General features: G+C 49.5%; 4 protein-coding genes across 4 annotated transcripts in view; 2 read left to right on the plus strand and 2 right to left on the minus strand.

Annotated features, from left to right (window-relative positions):
- Positions 1-273: 273 nt before the first annotated feature.
- Positions 274-5,577, minus strand: tes (testis derived transcript (3 LIM domains)). The gene is made up of 7 exons (XM_068739507.1): positions 5,463-5,577; positions 4,000-4,085; positions 3,135-3,582; positions 2,545-2,979; positions 1,402-1,617; positions 1,148-1,306; positions 274-1,070 (listed from the first exon to the last, which is right to left on the minus strand). Exons 1-7 carry the CDS (start codon positions 5,487-5,489, stop codon positions 879-881), a joined length of 1,563 nt encoding a protein of 520 aa, XP_068595608.1. The 5' UTR covers positions 5,490-5,577; the 3' UTR covers positions 274-878.
- A 1,679-nt stretch (positions 5,578-7,256) lies between these two features.
- cpa5 (carboxypeptidase A5) lies at positions 7,257-11,665 on the plus strand. Its single transcript, XM_068739073.1, has 11 exons — positions 7,257-7,321; positions 8,941-9,022; positions 9,121-9,255; positions 9,325-9,429; positions 9,508-9,609; positions 9,703-9,804; positions 9,892-10,002; positions 10,238-10,328; positions 10,833-11,032; positions 11,130-11,214; positions 11,478-11,665. The coding sequence occupies exons 1-11, from the start codon at positions 7,257-7,259 to the stop codon at positions 11,663-11,665; spliced, it is 1,266 nt and encodes a 421-aa protein (XP_068595174.1).
- A 214-nt stretch (positions 11,666-11,879) lies between these two features.
- cep41 (centrosomal protein 41) lies at positions 11,880-15,949 on the minus strand. Its single transcript, XM_068739197.1, has 11 exons — positions 15,917-15,949; positions 15,507-15,570; positions 15,336-15,383; positions 15,166-15,227; positions 14,881-14,947; positions 14,606-14,750; positions 13,471-13,637; positions 13,322-13,389; positions 13,093-13,207; positions 12,793-12,996; positions 11,880-12,430 (listed from the first exon to the last, which is right to left on the minus strand). Exons 1-11 carry the CDS (start codon positions 15,947-15,949, stop codon positions 12,273-12,275), a joined length of 1,131 nt encoding a protein of 376 aa, XP_068595298.1. The 3' UTR covers positions 11,880-12,272.
- Positions 15,950-16,853: 904 nt separating this feature from the next.
- The window catches only part of poc1b (POC1 centriolar protein B), a 14,185-nt gene continuing 8,908 nt past the window's right edge, over positions 16,854-22,130 (plus strand). The window contains exons 1-10 of the mRNA XM_068739969.1: positions 16,854-16,868; positions 17,140-17,224; positions 17,307-17,478; positions 17,593-17,772; positions 17,874-17,981; positions 18,139-18,254; positions 18,494-18,627; positions 18,717-18,785; positions 18,867-19,019; positions 19,178-19,255. Coding sequence (XP_068596070.1) covers positions 16,854-16,868; positions 17,140-17,224; positions 17,307-17,478; positions 17,593-17,772; positions 17,874-17,981; positions 18,139-18,254; positions 18,494-18,627; positions 18,717-18,785; positions 18,867-19,019; positions 19,178-19,255 — 1,110 coding nt within the window. The remainder of the gene's footprint in view (positions 16,869-17,139; positions 17,225-17,306; positions 17,479-17,592; positions 17,773-17,873; positions 17,982-18,138; positions 18,255-18,493; positions 18,628-18,716; positions 18,786-18,866; positions 19,020-19,177; positions 19,256-22,130) is intronic.

Here is a 22,130-nt window from a genome sequence, read left to right on the forward strand (position 1 = left end):
GCAGCGTTCACATCGGTGCGAGTCAGTTCGATGGCACGAGCGACGCATTCACAGGTTCCACGGTGACATCACTGGAGAGCATCGCCAGGAGGTCGTCCCATCAGGACGAATTCTGTCCAGCCACCTGGTCGTTTCCCAGATCCACGTCCAGATCAGACACTAGTGGACCCGGCTGCGTGTGTGTGGGCCGTAGGAGGCCGGAGCCGAACAGACGCCAGAGATTCAGAAGAATCGTTCGTGTCGACAAAGAAATTAAAAGTACTCAAGTTCAGTAAAGTGCAGTTTATTGCTTAAAAAAAGGAAGGTTCATTATACGAAGAGAAAAACCAGACAGACGGTTTCACGGGAAGCGTTCGCCATCGTCTTTCCTGAATTGATCCTCGGCTGCTGAGGCAAAGGCGCCGTCGTCATGGACGACGACTCCTCAGCGTTTGGCCTCTTTAACAAGTCCCTCAATCGTCACGTCCAAGCGTCTTCACGTCTTCTTTAAAGCCATGATTTCCCTGCAGACGCAGGAGAACGACTGGAGCTGGACGTCCAGATGTAGAAGAGCAATCTCATAATTTAATCTGACCACTGGTTACTGGTGTGTACTGGAGTATACTGGAAGCTGCAGCGGTTTGTGACATCACTGATGTTTTATATTTTCTTTAATAAGGCTGTTAATAAAGAACTAATCTGCCACCGCTCTCCAGGACAGAGATAATCTGAAGAACAGGAAGAACTGCATTGAAGGACGATATGAAAACAGAGGATGGAGTGAGATAGACAGAAGGCTGTTTGACACAGAGCACCTGCAGGGTTCTGTACTGAAGGGACCGGGTTCTCCCCCCAATCCGGCACACTGGTGGTTCTCATCTCCGAAGCCGAAGGGCGATCTAAGTGACGGTTTTCTTCTTGCACTCCGCCGAGCAGAATAGGCAGCCCTGCACCACCATGAAGCGCTGGCCAATCAGGCACTTGGAGCATCCGGAGCACTTGAAGCACCGCGGCTCGGCGTGCCAGTGGTGCTCGCCGTAGGAAACCCTCTGGGCCTCGGGTTCCACTGCGGCCTGGCATGCTGAGCAGCACTGAGACGAGAGAGGGGACGCGCGTCAGCCTCACGGGTCACTGAGGTTCCGGTGCAGCCAGCGGAGGCCCGTCTTACCATGGCGTAGCTCCTCATGTAGCAGGGTTTGCAGACCGGCTTGTCGTTCTCCATGACGTAGGTCTCCCCAGCGAGGACGCGGTCGCAGTCGAAGCAGCAGAAGTGCTTCAGGTGCCAGTTCTGGCCCTCGGCCTGCGTGTACTCGTTGCTGAAGATCAGCTGTGGCCAGAGAAGCACGGAGACGTGGAGCAATGATTAATCCACAACCGGTAACTTTTAAAAACGCTAAACAATCCAACAAACCCTCCAGTCACCTCGTCGCAGCCTCCGCAGCGTGGCTTCTCGCTGTCGCCGTAGTGACGGCCGCAGTAGAGCTTGCCTTTCTTCCAGAAGTAGATCATGTCCACCAGCAGCTCGCTGCAGGTGCAGCACACGAAGCAGGCCGGGTGCCACAGCTTGTCGTAGCCGGCCCGCTCGGCGTACACCGCCGGCTCGCCCAGGCGCATCGGCTGCTGGCAGTGACGGCACGACTTGAAGGACACCGAGAGAAAGATGAAAGGGATGTTACGACTGAGATCAAACAGCGGTCTGTTTCGGCTGCTAAGCAACTCCAGGGTTTCACTCCTGCTGTGCGGACGAGAAGTCGACCACTTTGCCTATTCCCTCATCCCAGAGCACAAAGTGCATAGTGTGTAGGTTTAGAGCCGACGCGAGGATGATGAAGTCCTGGAATGATGACTACGATGATGATGATGATGCACACCTTTGGGCTCCTACCGAGCGCGTGAGGAATGTCATTGAATTCTGTGAAGCGGCCTGTGTGGCGGGGTGGGCGGTCCGTTCCCTGTGGGAGGACAGCGGTGCGCCCTTAGGAATGGAAATACAGAATAATGGTTTCACTGCAGCGTGGGAAGTCTTCCATTACTACTGGGGGGGGCAGGTCAGTCCACAGGGACCCTGGATCCACATAATGAGGGGGGGGGGGGGGGGGGGGGTTAAAGCCTACAAGTGTGTATAAAATGAGAGAAAACCGTTTTCACATCCAGGGATTAACGTTCTTCTTCCGCTGCTTCTGGTTTCAAGACCAAACCCGTCTTCACACAGAAGAACTAGAATCACAGGACTCCACTCCAGAACTAACTGGACATGTATAAAAAACAGAACTCCCTTTGTGACTCATGGATCATAAATGAATCATCATCCATGTCCTTGGCCAGAGTTGGTCTGACGGCGCCCTCTTGTGTTCCGTCTGTCAAATCTGGGGCGGTTCTGTGCTGCTCCGTTTTCTAATGGACCTCCTGTTCTGTTATACTTTGCAGTTCCTGGAGGAACTTCCTATCTCAGCATCAAAATGACCTTTTAATAGTGTCAAACAATTGATGTGGCCTGAATGCCATGAAATTCTAGCGGTACCGGAGCACAGAGGGCAGCACGCTCAATAGACGTAAACCACTTACAAAGTTCTGCAGCAGCTGTCCAGCCTGCTGTCCTCCAGGGACGCCCAAGGCTCCAGCAGTGGTGGTGGTACCCATGTCTCCTCCGGATTGTCCAACACCCGGACCTGCAGGTGGTCCGGCACCACTGGGTCTAACTTTTGCTTCAGCTTCAGGTGTACCTCCGGCCCCAACACCATTTCCAGGCAGTCCTCCTGCCTGGACCAGAACCATGTCTTCAGGCAGCAGGACGTCTCCGACCCCCAGGGCCTCGCTCTTACACTTGTGGACGTACTGCTGCATCTGCTTGACCTCGGCCGGGCTCAGCTCGTGGCACTTGGACGGGTCCTGGTCGTGCTCGGGCAGCTGGCGGTCCATCTGCCGGCGCCGGTACGCGGCCCCCTCGGTACCGGCTATTGGCCGCTTCTCCGGCGGAAGCAGCTCGATGTAACGCACCGCCTGGAAGTCAGAGGCGGGACAAACAATGGTTCTGGTAGTCCAAACAGGAGACGCGTGCAACGGTGAAGGCTGCTGATGGAAGATGCCCCGCCCCCTTCCTGATCCAGCTTGTTCAGCCTGACTGCTGATGATTGATTTTGAGTTTTGCTTCTTACCGTGTGCTTATTGGCGACCGGCGGCGCCCACTCATAGGTGACGGACCTCATCGGGGCGTCTTTGGGGAGCGGCTCAGCAGTGGTGGATGTGATGCCGACAGCGAGCGGTACTTTGATGGCCTTGACGGGAGTGGCGCTCGCTGGCGCGGCCGGAACCGGAGCCGTACCTACAGCAGCTGCGCCGCCGGGCTGCACAGAACCAGCCCGAGCAGAGGGCGGGACCACGGCGGAAGCAGCACTCGAGGGTAGAAGGTAAGCGGTGGCGGGGCCGGGCAGGGTGACGGTGATCACGTTGCCCTTGTAGCTGGGGACGCCGTCCTTCCTCAGCTTGGCGACGAGGCCGGTGTACTTGGTGTCCTCGAACAGTTTGCCCACCTTCTTGTTCTCCTCGGAGTTCATCTGGACGTTGTGCTCCGACAGCCCACATTTGCAGTTTCGGCAGATCTTTCTGCAGAGAAGACAACATGGAGGACTTGTTGATAAATGAACGCGACGTCCTGAAACATATCCATGCCCTCGATGAGCGCTCGCCTTAGAACGATGCCTCTGGTTTTTTTTTAAATAAACGAATCAACAGTTTGCAAACGGCGTGGCTTTAAGCTGGAGCCTGTCCTGACGCGTCCAGCGGCCAGTCACCGCCTGCCTCAACGCAACACTGGCTTTCATGTCTGTCCCGTAAGAAGCGGCTCGCCTTCGAGCGTCTGACGTGCCTCAGCAGATCTTTGGCGTCGCTTCTCTAGCAGCAGGAAATAGGAACGCCGTTCACTTGGAAACGACGCACGACTTACTCTTCTGTCAAGAAGAAAGAATAAATGGCGACAAAACGCGTCGCAGAAACGCCGTTCACTTTATTAGCCGTACAAACCTCCAGAAGTGCAGCTCGAAGCCGTCGCACTTGTCCTGGCACTTCAGGCAGGCCGCCCCGGCGCCGAACTCGTGCCCGAGGGTCATCTGGAAACAGAACGGAGACGAAATGCTGCCACTGACATCGATTATAGAGCTCTGTGTGATCAATTAGACGTCATGTGACCTCGGATGCATTCCAGGCACCCACCGTCCCCAGGACACACCCACCGTCCCCAGGACACACCCACCGTCCCCAGGACACATCCACCGTCCCCAGGATGCTCTACATGGGACACAATGACTGAACCGGGTCGGAAGGTAGAGGGGAAATTAGAGCCTCGCTGACGGGCTGCTCTCTGCTCCTTAACATCTGCTCATTATGGGCTGGCTTCAGCGTCACACAATGCTTCCTGTCCTGTTTATGACCATATATGGTCAGCTATTCACCGCCGCTGACAGCCTGGCGGGAACCCAACAGACACTCACTTCTGAGGAATGCAGAAGTGAAGCCAGCTTTTACGTCGGATCCGTGATTCCATCGTCACTGGAGGGGAAGTGCGGCGCCCCCCGTCCCGTGGAAGCAGCTGGTTAGGAGACGCCAGTCCCCCAACCAGCCGCTGCAGCTGGAATGAGGACCAGCTTCAGAAGGAAACATTCTGTTTGTTGTAGTCTGGAGTTAAATCCGGTCCATCTGGGACTGCATTAACTTCAGGTAAGCCCAAAGTGCAGGTCACTGGCCACGGCGCTGCGTCACCAGTATGTATACATCCACAGAAACAACAGGAAGTGCTGGCTGCTAAATTAGATAACAAATAAAACCTTGTGTGAAACCAGTGAACCCTGAACATGGGGTATCTTGTGGATCATTACTGTCCAAAACTAGTCTTGCATGAATCAGATCTGCCTGCTCCGATCAGTCTGCATTCTGCTGGTCTACCGGGACAGACGTTCATCATCCACCCATAAAGACCAGTGAGAAGCAATGTGCCCTCTAATTCGTCATGCGTCTGAGCAAACACACAAACTCCCCGAGCAGTCCCTTGGACACCTTTGAGCAACATTATAACAATACATTTTATTTTAAACGCACTTTACATTTGAAAGCAAATCTCAAAGTGCACAATAAAAATAAATAACATAAAAACAAGCGATAAAAATCGACAAATAAAACAGATAAAACCAACACGCAAAGGATGTGTGTTCTGTGGTCCCGCGAGAGTCCTGGAACTCCGACTACAATGGCGTCTATGAGATGCGCAAAAACATGTGAATCTCATCATTAGCCGGAGCAGCCAGTCACCGGCCACTCACTGACGCACAGTGGGAAATAGCACAAAATGAATTTTCACAATTTATGTTATTTTCAATTTAGGTTGACTTTTTTTTTGTGCGCAACGTCGATTTTCGCTGCGCGAAGACCGTACCAGCTGTGCGTAATTACGCATGATCTTTTCAGGGCGTGCCCGCCGGAGGAACGCTTACCTTCTTCACTTCCTTCTCCATCTCCATTTCCGTGTTTCACTCGGTCCAGACGAACCGGGCAGATGAGCTGCGACTCAACCAGCGGTCAAACCCGGAACCTAAAGGAGAACAGCCCGGAGACGCGGTACTACAGGCCGGGTTCGTGCGGTTCCATCTCGGAAGTCCCGCTCCGCGTCGAAAGGGAAGTTGGCCAAAATAAACTACCACGCTTCCCGATGCTGGCTTTCAAAATAAACTCCTTTACCAGTACGTATACGTACAAAAAAAATCAAAACAGATATTTAAAAAGAAATCAGTAGTGTGTGAAGAATAATTAAATTAAATTAAAACTATACAGGGACTATATTTTGCTTGTTAAATTATTGCATGCTGGCAGAGCGCCCACTACGGTCAGGTTACCATGTTTATCCTTCCTTATTTCACTTTAATTTCACATTTTGCTTCTTGCCACGTTCGGTAAAGTCATCTAATTCCTGAACTCTAATGAGCCACTTACTGGTGGTGGACCAGTCCCACGTGTCTGGCCGAAGCATATGGAGTAATTTCCCACTCAAATAAAGTAGATAGGAAGAATGTGAACACATAATTCATTTTTTTATTCCTCTAAAAGTTATTTTTTCGTTTTATTGTGCTGCCACCTGCAGACCAGAGTGAATTTCCTGTCTTGTTACGCTTCACTAACTGGAGAACGCGGCTGGTGTTGGGGAGGACGATGCAAAGGACAGGGTGAAGTGGAGAACGTTGGGTTGCTGTGGCGACCCCTAACGGGACAAGATGAAAGTACAGTAGTAGATTCACGCGACCAGTCCTTGAATCTGCAGGTTTGTGATATGCAAATAGCTGATAAAGATGTTGCAGAGAAAAAGTAAATAGACAAAATTCAGCTTTGGGAAAACACCTGCTGTTTAAGGAATTATCTGGGAACAATCCAGTGTTCCTACCAGCTCAGTTCGGGCCTGGCTGAAGGCATCAGCTGCTTGCGTTCACGATCTGTTCTGCAGTGGATCACATTTTGAGAACATATAACTTCCTTATTCTGATGGTTTCTTTTCTGCTGTCATGTGAAATATTTGTTGGGTGGGAGGAAGGACTGCATTAGTGAACATTCAAATGTTTTGACTTCAGCCACTCAGGTCTAACTGTTACAGTGAGATTTTAACCTGTTCAGAAAGGTACCAAGAACTGACAACCCAGTTCAGACCCACACTTTTTATTGCTTCTCCTCGTTCATTAAAAACAAAAAACAAAATCAGACTCTGTAGTTATTTACAGAACAACAAAAACAGGAAGTAGTGATGACACAATAACGAAATACACGGATGAAATAGCCTGTTTGTATCTCTTATTTCACATGAGATGTTGTGAATGTCAGAGAACACAACATACAAAGACTCTTATAAGCAAACTTTAATTTAGTGCTGGCAGTGAAACTATTAGTGGCATTTATACATTTCTTTTATCAACATGTTTTTATTCGTCACATAATGAGAAACCCTTATTTAAAATAAATATTACACTATAGCCAGGTTCTGCCACTCTTCCTAAATTAAAGGATGGGTTGTGTAATTCAAAATTCTAACCAGCTGTTTCTTTCCGTTCATGCCTGGGTAAAATAAACAGAATATTTCTGATGTCATCCCAAACAAACATGCGCTACGGGCCAGTATCTCACCGCTGCGGTGTGAAATGGACCAGCTGTTGACACAAGCAAGTTCGTGGTTGGAACACGTGACTGGGTTCACGCAACCATAAAGGCCCACGCGCAGCCCCACCAGGATCACTACGCTAGTCGCGATGAGGGGGTTGCTCGCGTTCACTGCGCTGTTCGTGGCCGTTCTTGGCAGGGAGACGTTTGAGGGGTAAGTGGAAGGTCTTGCTCTGCAGGGTGAAAGTGATGCGTGTGCACGACACCATGCACGGAACTAATACGGAATCAGTACCATTTATAATGTTTCTAATGACAATTATTAAGTCTGGAGTGGCAGAGAAGTATGTTCAGGACGTAAGTAGTTCAGGACATGTACGACAGCAGTGAATTGTGCAGCATAAATGCATCTGCTTTTACTTTGTGATGATGTTCACACATTAGACCACATGTGTCAAACTCAAGGCCCGGGGTCAAATGCGGCCACAAGTCATTTCTTGTGGCCCGCGAGAGCTGCGTGCAGACATTAGTTTTAGTAAAATGCTGCATCTCCCACACATGTTCTTAACCCACATTTGTTGGTTGTTCTGCAGTTCTGCCCCTCTCAACTGTGACAAAAGAGTTTTGAACAAAGTTAATGCCATAACTTGTGTTGGATGATATATTATTTATTATTTAATATTATTTACTTGAATAAGTTTGATTATTGATCGATGGAGTAGTGTGGTTTTATTAAACTGGTCAATAATAACAGCAATAATATATCCATATATTTTTACAACTACACAATTGAATATGCAATGTTTGTAACTTAAGCAGTGAACTGATCAAACAGAAAAATTCAGCAACATGGCAATAACAATAGCAACACGCTGCAGTCAGGAAATCAATAATCTGCTGGTGGTGACTATTGAAAGTTATTTGAACTGTTTTGGTTTTTCCAGCATGTTGGTTACATATGGTGCTCAGGATCAGCACTGGACAGCTCCATAGGTAGTTATATGGAGCTGTCCCAGTGCTGATCCTGAAAGTGACGTCTTTTCCGCGGCATTGACTCGGGAATGTTCTTTATCTTGCCCACTTCGGTTGGTTTTTTTGTTTGCGCATGTCCATGACAAGACAAGGTGGTGGCTTTTTGGTTTTGCTTTGATTTTCTATCAATTATCTTTGTTCCTGCGTGATGATTGAATTTGAATGGAACTTTTACACATTATTAGATGTTAATTTATTCCCATCATAAACTTTGGTTCATACTTATGATTTTTCTCATTTACAGTATGGCTTTATCTCTAACAATTTTAAAGTTACAACCTTTAAAAAAGTGATATCGAAACTGAATATTTTATTGTAATTACTGTGGTGGCTAAAGAATTAAATACAATTTTTTTAAGTTATTTAACAGCATGTCAAGGGGTAGTTACTTTTATTTTACATTAAATTACATTACATTTAGTTACATTTTTACTGTTATGGTTTACATTTGGCCTTTGAAGGGCAAACATAATGCTAATGTGGCCCTTGGAGAAAATGAGTTTGACACCCCTACATTCATGATGCACATGTGGATTTTATTTCCTCTCTTTCCCTAAGATAGTATCTGACGTGCACAGAGTTTTCATTTAACTCTGTTTCATAGTGCCTGTCTCTGAATCCTGCCTCCATATCAGTAAAATGGCTGGAAACATTCTCAAGGTATTTTTACTTGAAGCAAATCGGATCACATGCATGCAGTCAGACTTTGGGACATGCTCCACTCTGTGTCCCAACTTTTCTCTTGGTCTGCAGCATCTTGAGTAAAAAAAGGAAGTCAAAGTTGTGCTTCTCTTTTTGCAGACATCAGGTGTTGCGCATCGTTGCAAGGGATGAAGCTCAGCTGTCTCTTGTCAAAGACCTGGAGGGCGTGGAGGAATTCGAGGTCATTAATCAATCCGAGTTTAAAGAAACAAAGACAGGAACCGGAGTGAATGAAGTGAAATGTGATCGGACCTGATTTCCCTGTTTGTTTCCTCTCAGTTGGACTTCTGGACAGACGTGACTCACGTGGCGTCTCCTGTGGATGTCAGGGTTCCCTTCCACAGTCTGCAGTCTCTGAAGACTTACCTGGAGAGTCACAGCATCGAGTACTCCGTCATGATCAGAGACCTGCAGGTGTGGAACGAGCCAGCAATCTGACGGAACCGCCGAGTACCAGACATGACCGGTGTTGCTGTCCTGCAGGTTCTGGTGGATGAGGAGCAGGAGGAGATGGATGCTGCCGTTCGTTTCGCTGAGCCCCGGAGCACGGACAGCTTCAACTACGCTGCGTACCACACCCTCAGTGAGGTGTGAGAGCACATACACACACACACACACATACACACAGAGCAGTATTAATGTTCAGGATGTTTTTCCTGGGGTTAGATCAACAGTTTCCAGGACATGCTGGTGGCTGAGAACCCAAAAATGGTCACCAAGCTGAAGATCGGTGAGAGCTACGAGCGCCGTGCCCTGAACGTGCTCAAGGTTAATGAACGAATCATTTTAAAAGTATTAAGAAGCACCTCCTTTGATGCACATGGACTCTGCATGGAATTCTGTTTTTTTCCCCCATCCCAGTTCAGCACTGGTGGAACCAACCGTCCCGCCATCTGGATCGACACCGGAATACATTCCAGGGAATGGGTCACTCAGGCCAGCGGCATTTGGTTCGCCAAAAAGGTGGCGCAGTCATTCTTGGGTTTGGGTTTCTGCTGCGGCTCATTGGCTGGCACCATCAATAACATGAACTCTGTGTTGTGGGAGTAGATCGTGACAGATTACGGCCGTGACCCTGCTCTCACCGCCATCCTCAACAAGATGGACGTCTACCTGGAGACTGTGACCAACCCTGACGGCTACTACTTCACCCAGAACGGAGTGAGTCGCTCCTGGCACCACTTTGTCTTTGGCACGTTCAGATCGTTGATTGGAAATATTGTGTTACTGAGCTCTCCAAGGTACCTGAGCGGTTCTCATACCTGTTCAGGTTCAATCAGTCGTCATTATGTCATGTGTTGGGTTGAGGTTCATAAATCCACATGATGATATAACACATCCTGTTTAATGGTCTGTTTTTGTGGTATAGTTGTATAAAAGAAAGTGATTCTTCCAGAACCGGATGTGGCGTAAGACCAGGAAGCCCAACCCGGGCTCCCGCTGCTTTGGAGTCGATCCCAACAGGAACTGGGATGCTGGTTTTGGAGGTAATGTATTTCTGTGGAACTGAAACTTAACAAGATGCAGCGTAACATTCGCAACACCTATTCCTAGTTCTAAGTGATTGGACAAGCCAGGGTGTTCATCGCAGGGCCACACAAAGACAATCATTCACACACACACACACACACACAATTTAGCGTAACCAATTCACCTAAGCTGCATGTTTTTGGTGGTGGGAAGAAGCCGGAGAACACGCAAACTCCTCATAGAAAGTCAGATTCGAACCTGTGACCTTCTTGCTGCAAGGCAACAGCGCTTACCACTGCACCACCGTGCTGCCCGTGCCACCAACAGGTGGTGCTCAAGTCCTACATATGAAAGACTTTTAGCAGCAGTTTCAACACAAACAATTGTCCAACCTGCAGCGGGTATAATGAACCCTACACATACATGTTTTGGTGACCGACATACTTTTGGACTTCCTCGAGACATTTGTGATTCCTCTTTCTGCTGGTTCTCTCAAGCCAACGTCTAACCTCTGTGCCCAGGACCCGGCGCCAGCAGCAGCCCCTGCTCAGAGACCTACCGCGGACCCAGCGCTCACTCCGAGTCTGAGGTCAAGGCCATTGTGGACTTTGTGAAGACACACGGTAACTTCAAGTCCTTCGTCTCCATCCACTCCTACTCCCAGATGCTCCTGTACCCCTACGGTTACACCAGGACCCCAGCCAAGGACCAGGCTGAGCTGGTAAGAACCACCTCTGTCTTTTATGACATTATTCTTCCCGCTGATTCCCCCTCGGGGCTCAGCAGGTTAGCGGTGACGATGTGACCTCCGTTCACAGCACAGTCTGGCTAAGACGGCCACCGCTGAGCTGGCCTCCCTGTACGGGACCCGCTACAGATACGGCAGCATCATCAACACCATCTGTAAGTTCCAGCGACGCGGCTTCACTCCGTTCACTATAAGGACGCGGAACGCAGAAACCACATCAGCGCTTTATCGCTTTGAAAGTTCTGTATTGTGTCACAAATACACATAGAGCAGCAATACACCAGCAGGTGTTCAGGTCCGTTTGACAACAGATCAGACATATGTGTGTGTGTATTTAACTGCATGGATCAGAACCACGGCAGTCCAGTTCAGACAGCCTCCGTGTATTCATGTAATCCTGAACGAATCTCAATCTCAGACCAAGCCAGCGGCGGCACCATCGATTGGACCTACAACCAGGGCATCAAGTACTCCTACACCTTTGAGCTGAGGGACACCGGCCGCTACGGATTCCTCCTGCCGGCCAATCAGATCATCCCCACCGCTCGGGAGACGTGGCTGGCTCTGATGGCCATCATGGAGCACACCTCCAAAAACCCCTACTGAAGTGTGTTCGTATGAGAAGAATGATGTCACCATCATGACAGTAATAATAAAACCTCGGCACACTTCCTGAATGATTCTGTGACCTTTCACGTTGACGTTCGCGTGTCCTTTTTTTTTTTTAATGGTTCCTGTTTCAAACATTTACTTCAGCTTGTTGAGGTGAGATCTAGTTACAGGTGTCATCCAGGAAAATAATGAATTCAATCAGTTCAAGTAAATCAACAAATTATTTATTTCATCTTTTATCACGCACAAAACGGCCTGATGGATTCTGATGGAATTGAATAGAAGCTTTGGGAAGAACCTGTTAGACTTGGGTCCAGATAAAGAAGCAGATTCGGGAGGTTTTCCCTCCTCATTTGATCCCTCGACAGCTTTTGTCAGTTACAGGAGAAATACTGGATGGGCGATCATGAAAGCAGGTGAAGGAAGTCATTTTAGGGAGGGCCTGGACTTCATCATTGCACAGCTGGCCTTTATGTTGCAGCGACGGTACTTTAAATTAGTGAGGGGCGGCACGTTGGCATCACGGCTTCCGGGTTCGAGTCCTTTCTGCGCAGAAAGGACGCGAACCCGGAACCTTCTGAAGTCTGTCTGTGAATCGGTGTTATTTCCAGTGTCTGGAGCTTTGGACTCTGGTGCTGTCCCTCCCCGTTGAGCAGGAACTCTGTCGACTCTGAGCGCTGGATGCTTTGGATCGCACACTGCCGGCGGACACGCTGCCGGTGGACACGCTGCCGGTGGACATGCTGCTGGACATGCGACCTGCAGGGAACACATGCAAACAGAACTGAGTGGCATCAAAGTGAGGAGACATGGGCAACAACACATTTGAGAATCTAACCATCTCTTTGTGGACGTTTAAGCTATTCCATCCTGATTTAGTTAATTCTGCCGGACAAATGAACTTCGACAGGCATTTCCTTCAGGATGGAATTTATGGTCTGGACTTATTAAGAGCTGCCTGTGATCCTTCACATGCAATTCCACTGACATACTTGCAACAAATTAAATACCATTTATCACTAAAATAAAGAATAATCATTTAAATTGGAGATTATAGAAGCCTTTAACAAAGCTCTACTTTCTAATCGGATGGACTTGTGAGTTTGTGGCGCTGTTCTTACTTTTGGAGATTCCGGGAATGTAGATCTCCTCCATCTGTTCCTGAATCTTGGTCAGTTCGTCTGAAGTGAACCTCCACCTCCTCTCTGCGGCCACTGGCGGCACCGAGCTCCTCTTCCCCTGTGACGCTCTTGGAGACAGGCAGGAGGCTGGGATGGAGCCTATTGTCATCCCTTCTGGGAATTTCTGGGCAACGACCTTCAGACCTGGGAGAGTGCAGCGGAGACATCCCAACAGTCAGACGCGCAGACACATCCTGGAACTGGATTGATCCGCATTCGACGACTTGAGTGACGCCTCACCTCCAGACAGAATGAAGAGATTCTCAAATCCTCGCTGACACATGGATGTGGCCGCCTGGCTGGCGATTCTCTCGTCCTCATCGTACACAATTATTAATTTTCCTGACGCGTTTTTCTACGGGCTGTGGTTAAGTTTGGTCCTTTCATTTCCAGTATCTCTCTTACAAGAATAAATGTCTGAAATAAAGGGGCCAGGTGAATATTGTGTCTCTTTTGTGTCCAAGGATACGTATTCCAGTATGTCCTTGGTGTATTGGTTCATTGCCCGGGACAGCATGGCTATGGGGAAGCTGTGTGCTGTGGGACAGAGGGAGGGTCAGAAGAAAACACATTTGTTGATGAGACTGGATGACGTTGCCTCACGTTGGCCCCACGTACCGCCGATGATGTGGCAGCGGTCATATTCGTCTCGATCCCGTAGGTCCAGCAGCAGATAGGGACAGTCAGGATAAGGCGTGTTACCCGACTCCGGGCTCATCACCGGCTCCTTCTTCATCTCCTGACTGTTCCTGCTCAAGCTCTGCTCTTCCACACCTGTAATGAGACTGGAGGCAATAAAAGGTTGAGAGGATGCAATACCAATACCTCAATAATAAAAGACCGTGATTGAATGAAAGATAAAATACCTCTCTGGGGGTGATTGTGGTAATAATAATGAAGCTTTAATACATTTCATATGATATTTAGACCAAACGGCAGGTGGCATATGGGTTTTATATCGGATGTTATTACAACATCAACCTCTCCATTTTATTACCTGGTTATTTATAACACTATTGGTCAAGTTCTGCTGGTTTTTATTACTATTTCTATTCAAATCAGGGTAAATTTGAATACATTTTCCAGCTGCTATGACACGTTTAGGATATTATTAGGTTGTTTTGGGTGTGGAAACAAGCAGATCTTGAACTGGACAGTGGCAGTTTTGTTTCTTAAAGCAGGGAGGGGTTAATTTAGTGAGTTCACAATGAAACAGACAGGAAATAGAAGTTTGGAGCTGAGCCAAACCACAAAGACACTTCTGTTCCCCTGCGTATGTCTACGCCAAGCCCTACTTTCTCTTTCCATCTGTCCTCCCCACAAAGTGCACCTGACCCAAAAGCGCTTTCATTACACAGGACAGTCTCTACCCCTGGATGGACAACAGGTATAGAGTTACACTCCTGGGGTTTGGTTCTAGCTGGAGGTGGGACAGGAGAAGCTGGGAACATGATAGGGAGATAAAAGTACACTGAACAGGTGGGGGGGGGGGCGTGCCACAGACAGGTGTCTTCAGGGACACTACACCGATGTGCTTGTGGTTCGGAGTTGTGTGACTGAGGGTGACAGAACGTGTGCATTTAACATGTAAAAAGAACAAAGAGTGGTCACAGCTGCTTCCCCTCTGTGACTAACATGTTATCACAATTATACCAGATACCTGCATGGTTTTTTTCTCTCCAATTCATAAGTAGCATGGTGGGTTGCCTACAGTATGAGGGATCCAGTGAGATGGAGTGTATAAATACTGTACCTTAGCAGTGTTGACCTGTCAGAGTGGCAGATCTTCCTGGCGTCAGCTGCATCCTGAGGGTCTGAAGGATGTGACGCCTGTGCAGAACTGTTGCCGTGTTCAGACAGAGATTCTAGATCTGCATCGCAAACCACCGACAGACCATCTGCACAAAAGAGGGAAAATATATTACAGAACGTGATCCACAGCACAGCACCCAAAGCAATAATTATGTGAGCATTCAAAGCTAAATTTGCTTTAAAATGCTAAAGGTTTCAGTTTTGCCCCTGCATTACCTCCTGGGTCGAGTGATTCTCTGTCATCGCTTTCACTCAGGCCTGATATAGAAGTTACTTGAAGAATCTGGTGAGAAACTTACATCTTAAATCTGTTTTACTATAAAAGGAAAATGCAAAGAAATTCATTTAAAAGTGCAAAGTGAATCCTGGAGCCTGTATTGGAGGTAAAGAGAACTTAAATGAACTCAGAGCCACCTGTGCAGATCTATTCACACACAGTTTATCGCTCATTAAGCCCTGTAAATGCATGAGGGTTATAATTAAATTATCATCAGTGCTTACCAATTGTGCAAATGTTTTCACCTTCAATCGCTTGAAGATTTCACCTTTTTTATACCTATAATCTTGAAAATAGAAAAAGAAAATTATATCCAAGAAAGGTGACAGGAGGAAGAATGTTTCATTTAGAAGATATTCAGTCAGCACATCAAATAAAATACTCCAAGACTCACTTTTTCTCATGTGCTCCATCCTTTCCATATACTTTGTGATGCTGCATCCTATTGTATAAAAAAATAATTGTACACAGGTGGAAAGAAAAGAGTCGATCAGTTTAGGCACAACAAATGGCAGTTGTTTATAAGTGTAATTATCACATCTGTCACGTGACATGAAGCAAATACCTGTGTCCACCTTTGTTTTGACATGTTGAAACTTGGCATTTTTCGGGATGCATTTTTTCATGTACTAAAAGACAACCATTGTTTGAGTTAGCTGCTAGACGGGAAGCAAAGACTGGGTAACAGATGCTAACAGGGTAACTAAATGACATTTAAATATGAATTTATTTATTTGAAAGGATAAGCAGCGGTACTTTAATAAAATACTAGCGTGCACGAGTTACTGCGGTACGGTTAGTGGACGGGTGACCACGACTAACCAGCTAGCTCAGTACAGCTACAGTATGCTAAATCTTACAGATAGTCGTTTTTCCAACCCGACCTGCGTTAACAGTACGTGAAATGATCGATAGCGCAATATTACCAATCAACGGCAAATTAACCAATTAACATGATCGTTTAACTGGTGTTACCTCCGCACTGCCGATACCCCGATAGACCGACATTTTTGTTTACACCGAGATGCCAAACGTCAATATTCAGTTCTAACAAACTGAACGCTGATTTGCCAATGCTATTCATAAACCAATCAGAGAAGCGGATACTGGGCTGGCGAGTTGCTCAGCAGCGGAAGACGCGACAACATTTGGGATATGTTAGATTCAGGGACAAAATGAAAAATAGGAATTTCTGCGTTGAGGCTTGCAATGGAGACGCACAGGGAACATGGCGTTTTATGAACATGCATTTTATTAATAATCGTCATAGTAAAAAAGTCGGAATATTTCAGCAAGTTAACAATTTTTAGTTTCAACCTTTTTTCCTGATAATCTTTTATCCCGGTTTCATATCGTGTTTGAATGCAGCACCGCCTTCCGTCGGTACAACTGGCGCTCGGAGCAGCAGAAATAGCGATTGTTATTGAAAGGTACGGAAGCGTGGAAGTGACAATGTTGAGAAAATAGTTTTGACTGGACTTTGTCGTTCGAACGAGATAAAGTCGTTCGAACGTAGATACGAAGTCGTTCGAATGACCTGTGAGAAGTTAGGCTAAATGCTAAAAACATTACTTGTTTCCTTCTTGCGCATGCGCACAACAGGCACTTTGCAGCCGTCAGCTGCTCGCTGCCAGCAGATAAAGCCACCGTGTGCGCAAGATGCAAAAAGTAATGTTTTTAGCATAAGTAAACACAGTCGTCATTTTAAAATTCAGAGTACATAAAAGTGAGAGTAAACGATTATGCTGAAAGAACATCTAACGGAAGACTCTTTATCTGCGCTCGACAGGTCTGGTCTGAGACGGTTTCCTGAAGGCGCGTAGTTTGACCACCGTGGAAGAAACGTCCAGAGGGAGACGCGGTCCGGATCAGCGTTCCCTTTAACAACGCCCTCTTCCAGCAAAATGCCGGCATGGCGTCTGTACTGGTGAGGATATTGTTCACTGTTGTTGAGTGTGTTGAGGCGCTAAAGTTTGCTGAGTTGGCGCGTTATCTTAGCGTCAGCTGCGTCTCTGCTAAGCGGATTTGCTGCTGTCCGACGCAGCTTCGCTCCTCTGGTGGGTCGTAATGACGACGAGCGTCCTTGTCGTCTTCGTTCTGCAGCTGTTGTCAGAGAAGACGCGACGCCGATTCCCACTGAACAGATTCCCAGCTTCAGGGTTTCATTGTCAACATGTGGCCGTTTGTTTCTTTTGCAGGACGATCCAGCTCTTGAGAGACACTTCCAGGGACACACGGGGGCTGTCACATGTGCGGACTTCAACCCGAACCGCAAACAACTGGGTAATCGTTTCATGACCCACGCGTTGTTCGCGCGTTGCCGTCCAAACGGGGTCCTGACCTTTGTTATATTCTCCTCCTCCAGCCTCGGGGTCGGCGGATAAGAGCCTGATGATCTGGAATATGAGCCCAAAGGCGAGAGCTTACCGTTTCCTTGGCCACCAAGACGTCATCACCGGGGTGCAGTTCTCCCCTTCTGGTAGCCTGGTGGCCACTTCCTCCAAAGACAGAACGGTGAGACTGTGGACTCCTTCCAGGTAAGGCTCAAGTCGCCTTTCCCCACTTTAATCGGCGCCTGTTAGTGGGAGTAAACCGGCACGAGGCTCACACACGGGCCGCCGCCGCCACCACCGTGTGTCTGCGCACCGCAGGAGCGGAGAGTCGGCGGTGCTGAAAGCCCACGCCGCCGCTGTGCGCAGCGCGGCCTTCTCCCCCGACGGCCAGAGACTGGTGACGGCTTCCGACGACAAATCTGTCAAAGTGTGGGGCGTCCAGCGGAAGTGCTTCTTCTACTCCCTCAACCAGCACACCAACTGGGTGCGCTGTGCCAGGTAGGACCCCCCCCCCGCCCCCCCCCCCGTGCTTGACGGCACGTTGGGTGGACGCCGTCCTTGTAATCGCACCGTTTTTTTGTCTTTTACCTTTCGGACAGGTTTTCTCCAGACGGGCAGCTGATAGCGTCCTGCGGAGACGATTGCACCGTCCGGCTGTGGGACACGTCCACCAGACGCTGCGTCAACTGTCTCACTGCCTGTGCAGGGTGAGTCCTGAAAGCCTCGTCTTTCTTTCACGGCTCCACCTGAAAGCCAGATAGTTCGAGGTTTTATCCGAACGCTCCGCAGCTGCTCGTCTTTCCCTCCGACGGCCGGGAGACGTCTTTGGATCCGCTCAAGCTCGGGTCATTTTGTTCTTTCCAGAGCTGCAACCTTCGTCGACTTCAACTCCAGCGGCAGCTGCGTTGCGTCCTCGGGGGCCGACGGTTCGCTGAGGGTCTGGGACCTCCGGACCAACGAGCTCGTCCAGCGTTACCGGGGCAAGTCAACGCGTCTGTTGTTGCAGCGATCAAATGTGACTACGTCGGCTTCGTATGTCAAGTTTGGTGAAATGAAGTCGTCACAAAAAGACCGTTACCAATGTCTCTAAAAGCGAGAAGACGCGAATCCAGTTCCAAACGACCTGCGCAGGAGTAGCTCCTTCATGTCCGATCGGCAGCGCCGGTCTCGCTGAGTTCTGGGGGCCCTTTCCGTGTGGCTCATTTATCTACCTTTTCAGTCCACAGTGCAGGAATCCACAGCTTCTCCTTCCACCCGTCCAACAACTACCTGATGAGTGGCTCCAGCGACGGCACGATTAAGATCCTGGACCTGCTGGAGGGACGCCTCATCTACACGCTGCATGGACACAAGGTAACGCTCCGCCCACCTCCCCTCCGGCTCGCCGTCTCTGCAGGGTTACGCCAGCTCTCGTGGATGGCCTGCATTCACTTTGTTTTCAGGGCGACGTCACTGCAGTGGCCTTTTCTCGGGCTGGCGATCTCTTTGCCTCGGGGGGAGCTGATGGTCGGGTTCGTGGTTTCGCGCGCACCGTCTCGTTTCCTCGGGGTTAATCTTGTATTTCCTAACGTGGATCATGCGTGTGCTGCTAGGTGCTGATGTGGAGGACAAACTTCGACAGCAAATCCTACCGGGACATCCTGCAAGGACACAGCCGGCGGTCCACCCCGGACCCCCCGCCCCATGTGACCGATGTGCACCCCAGAACGCCCCACCTTCACCGCCCTCAGCCCTCAGACATTCAGGTCAGTTTCAACACGCTTTAATTTATTGATTATCTCTATTGGGAGAACGTGGTTCAGGATTTCGTGCCGCTCGCACCCCTGCATCACCGTTAGCTTGCCCCCCCCCCCAGGTGAAGGTGGGGCAGCTAGACTCAGTCGCTCTCTCTCTCTCTCAGCAGATCGCCCAAGCAGTGGCAGACACTCAGGCCACTGGTCCACCTGTCGTGGAGCTGGGCCAAGCTGTGCAGAACGTCCCGGTGAGTCCACACGTGTAGTCATGGTGGAGAACGTCCAATGGAGACGCCGCTGGACAGCGTGACGCCAAACACGTCCAAGTGTGTCCGGTCCATAATGTGTAGCGTCATCTCCGGGGGGGGGGGGGGGGTCTTGTTCACAACCACCACTGCTTTCACGCTGGCACAAACTGGGGGTGCAACACACAACACGACGGCACATCTTTCGGGTCCAAGTCAATTACAGGCGATAAAATGAAAACGGCCTCAAAGAGACTGACTGCTGCTGGCGTGCTTGACGACCACCAGGTGGCGCTGCACACTAGGGTCCAGATAGGCTGCGTCCTTTGTTGGATCCAGTGACGTCTTTAAATGTGGTTTTTACTGGAGGGGGCATCTGGGTTAGCCGTCAAGCCTCGAACCCGAGCGGCAAGGTCACGTAATGTCGCAACGCAAAATCCAACACGTGAATTAGTGTTATCCTCTTAGTCCAGAAATGCAAAGCTTCAGATTGATGTGGGCGTTTGCGTGTGGAGAAACCCTCCCCAAGCCACGGCCCTGGTTCTGCACCCGGGGCATGGAGTGAGACTGGACGTGTTCCTTTGGGTCTGGGGAGACTCATCGTCCACATGTCCTTAACTACACACACGCATCCCTTTATCGTTTCACACTATCGGCAGGTGGAGGCCTGATGCTCCGTCAGGTGAGAGCATCCATCTGGGTCTGTTTCCATGGAAACAAAGCCCGGTTTTTCTGTGTGAGTCTGTCTGTGGTAAACACACAGTGGATGGGACGGGAGATGCAAACGGCCTGGGGGGGGGGGTGGGGAGGTTCCTGCTGCCATCCCGGTGACCTCGGTGTTCTTAATTTAGCACCGTCTCCTCTCGCCCTTTTCTTTGCTGGCGGTATTAAAGCGGCGTTGAAATGTCCTCGCTGGGCTGAGACACGGACCTGCGTGTCCTCGCTGGGCTGAGACACGGACCTGCGTGTCCCCGCGGCTTTCATTGACACACGTAGGAAGAGTTTGCAATCGGAGCCTGATTAAGCATCCAGTTAACTGAGGCTACTTAATATTGAGGACTGTTTTTAATAATGCAAGATATAAACTGTGTGAGCGTGTGTGCGAGTGTGTGTGTGTGTGTGTGTGTGTGTGTGTGTGTGTGTACGTGTGTTTAAGGTGGGGTTAAATAGCAGAATGTTAGACCTGGTTTCCTTCATCTCTTGTGTCCCCAAAGACGTTGACTGTGACGCCACTTTAACCAGACGAAGTTTCCTTTACCGACAGGCTGCCCCGTGTGTGTGTAAGTGTGTGCGTGTGTGCGTGCGTGTGTGTTTTGCTGGTTTTGTTGTGTGAGCCTCTTTTGAGCGCAGCTGCACTTTTTACTGCTGTTATCTTTAAGCAACTCTTCGTAGGTCCAACCTTCAACTGTACAGTATATGCAAAGCTATTCTTGTTAGCTGCACAGATGACCCCCCCCCCCCCCCCCCCCCCATGCACACACTCATCCCCAGCTTCCTGTACAGGATATTGGATGGCCCGGAGGTGTAGATACCGGATTTAAGTGCTGCAGAGAAGAACACGAGTGACAAGACACGACGGAAACAAGCTAAAGATAGCAACGCTCCGGGGGGGGGAGGGGGTTCACTCTTCACCAGAACGAGGACTCCCAGACTGCACAATGACCACACACACACACACACACACACACAGAACAAACACTCAACATGGCAGACGGGTAACTTTTCATGACACTAAAAAGCAAGGGGCCGGTGTTGGAGAGGGCGGAGCCACTCCAACAGTATTAAATAAAGCGCCTGAAAAGTGATGCGAGTATACTTTGATTCGTGAGGCGGCCACATTTTTCAGTATAGCGCGTCATACCGGGCAGCAGTAGTCATGGAAACCACACGCATCCCATAATCCTGTGAGAGTCCCCGTGGTGACTCCAGTGTCCATGGTGCTGCCATGTAAATGTTCAAAAACCTGATCTTCTTCATCAAAAATACAAGAGGAGGGCGAGCCGTATCACTAATTCGGATCCCTGCTGCCCCCCCCCCCCCCCTCCTCATCTCACTCACCTTTCCGGGCTTTCCCATTTATCTCCTGTAACTCCCCCCCCCACCCCCAATCTCAACCTGACGTAGTCCTCACCTGTCTGACCCAGGTGGGGAGGGGCGAATGATCGTTGGGAGTACAAACGGCATTTCTCTGGCTGATGCTATTTTCTCCCTGAGTGGATCCGGTCCCGTGGACTGCGTGGGGGCGGATCAGACCCCCCCCCCGGCTCCGCGGCTGCCCGGGCTTATTTCTGTTCGGCTCATCCCAGCTTCCAGGAGTCTGTGATTTCCCACAGCAACGCTTCGTTGTGGTTTTTTGAGGTCAGTCATATTTTACAGGCGAGTCCGGCTCCTCTGCTGATGCGCATCGCTCTGAGCGCTCAGATGCTTGTGCACCAGCATGTTAAGAGAGGATTACTGGGAAAGGACAAGGAAAGCCAATCCGCTTCCTGTGAGCTGAGAGACACGGGGTCATGGTCTCTGTCCGGAGGTGCAGCTGTAACCCAGCACCTCCGGAGTCCCAGGTTAGGGAGGCGCCTCCTCTCTGCAGCCCCCTCCTGCTAAGCTTATAATCCACCTGTTAGGAAGTCATTCATCTCCCTGCTCCCTGGAGGAGGTATAACCGATCCCTCGCCTCCGCCGCGCTGATGGGCGGCTCTAATGGGCTTTTATTGTTTCATGTGCCCACTCTCTTTCCTCCTCCTCTGCTGTCTCCGCTTCGCTCCGGCTGAATGCTCCTTTCTGTTTCGCACATCTCTCATTACAAACGGAGCTGGGATCTGTTGCATCAATAAATGCTACTTCAGATTCTACCTCATGCGTGGTCTTTTCCGTCAGGTCT

This window comes from Brachionichthys hirsutus, chromosome 5 (assembly GCF_040956055.1).
Source record: "Brachionichthys hirsutus isolate HB-005 chromosome 5, CSIRO-AGI_Bhir_v1, whole genome shotgun sequence".
Lineage (NCBI taxonomy): Eukaryota > Metazoa > Chordata > Actinopteri > Lophiiformes > Brachionichthyidae > Brachionichthys > Brachionichthys hirsutus.

What these genes read in the sequence shown, in the direction of transcription:
- cep41 (XM_068739197.1), bottom strand. Translation starts at nt 15,949, where the DNA reads ATGTCGGTCTATCGGGGTATCGGCAGTGCGGAG. An exon ending in CAAAACAAAGGTGGACACAG is followed by an intron (nt 15,384 to 15,506) that starts GTATTTGCTTCA and finishes TTTATACAATAG; the next exon opens with GATGCAGCATCACAAAGTAT. An exon ending in GACAGGTCAACACTGCTAAG is followed by an intron (nt 13,638 to 14,605) that starts GTACAGTATTTA and finishes TATTGCCTCCAG; the next exon opens with TCTCATTACAGGTGTGGAAG.
- cpa5 (XM_068739073.1), top strand. Translation starts at nt 7,257, where the DNA reads ATGAGGGGGTTGCTCGCGTTCACTGCGCTGTTCGTGGCCGTTCTTGGC. An exon ending in AGGGCGTGGAGGAATTCGAG is followed by an intron (nt 9,023 to 9,120) that starts GTCATTAATCAA and finishes GTTTCCTCTCAG; the next exon opens with TTGGACTTCTGGACAGACGT. An exon ending in CTGGGATGCTGGTTTTGGAG is followed by an intron (nt 10,329 to 10,832) that starts GTAATGTATTTC and finishes CTCTGTGCCCAG; the next exon opens with GACCCGGCGCCAGCAGCAGC.
- tes (XM_068739507.1), bottom strand. Translation starts at nt 5,489, where the DNA reads ATGGAGATGGAGAAGGAAGTGAAGAAG. An exon ending in GACAGCTGCTGCAGAACTTT is followed by an intron (nt 1,618 to 2,544) that starts GTAAGTGGTTTA and finishes GTGTCCTTCAAG; the next exon opens with TCGTGCCGTCACTGCCAGCA. An exon ending in GCTGCGGAGGCTGCGACGAG is followed by an intron (nt 1,307 to 1,401) that starts GTGACTGGAGGG and finishes CTCTGGCCACAG; the next exon opens with CTGATCTTCAGCAACGAGTA.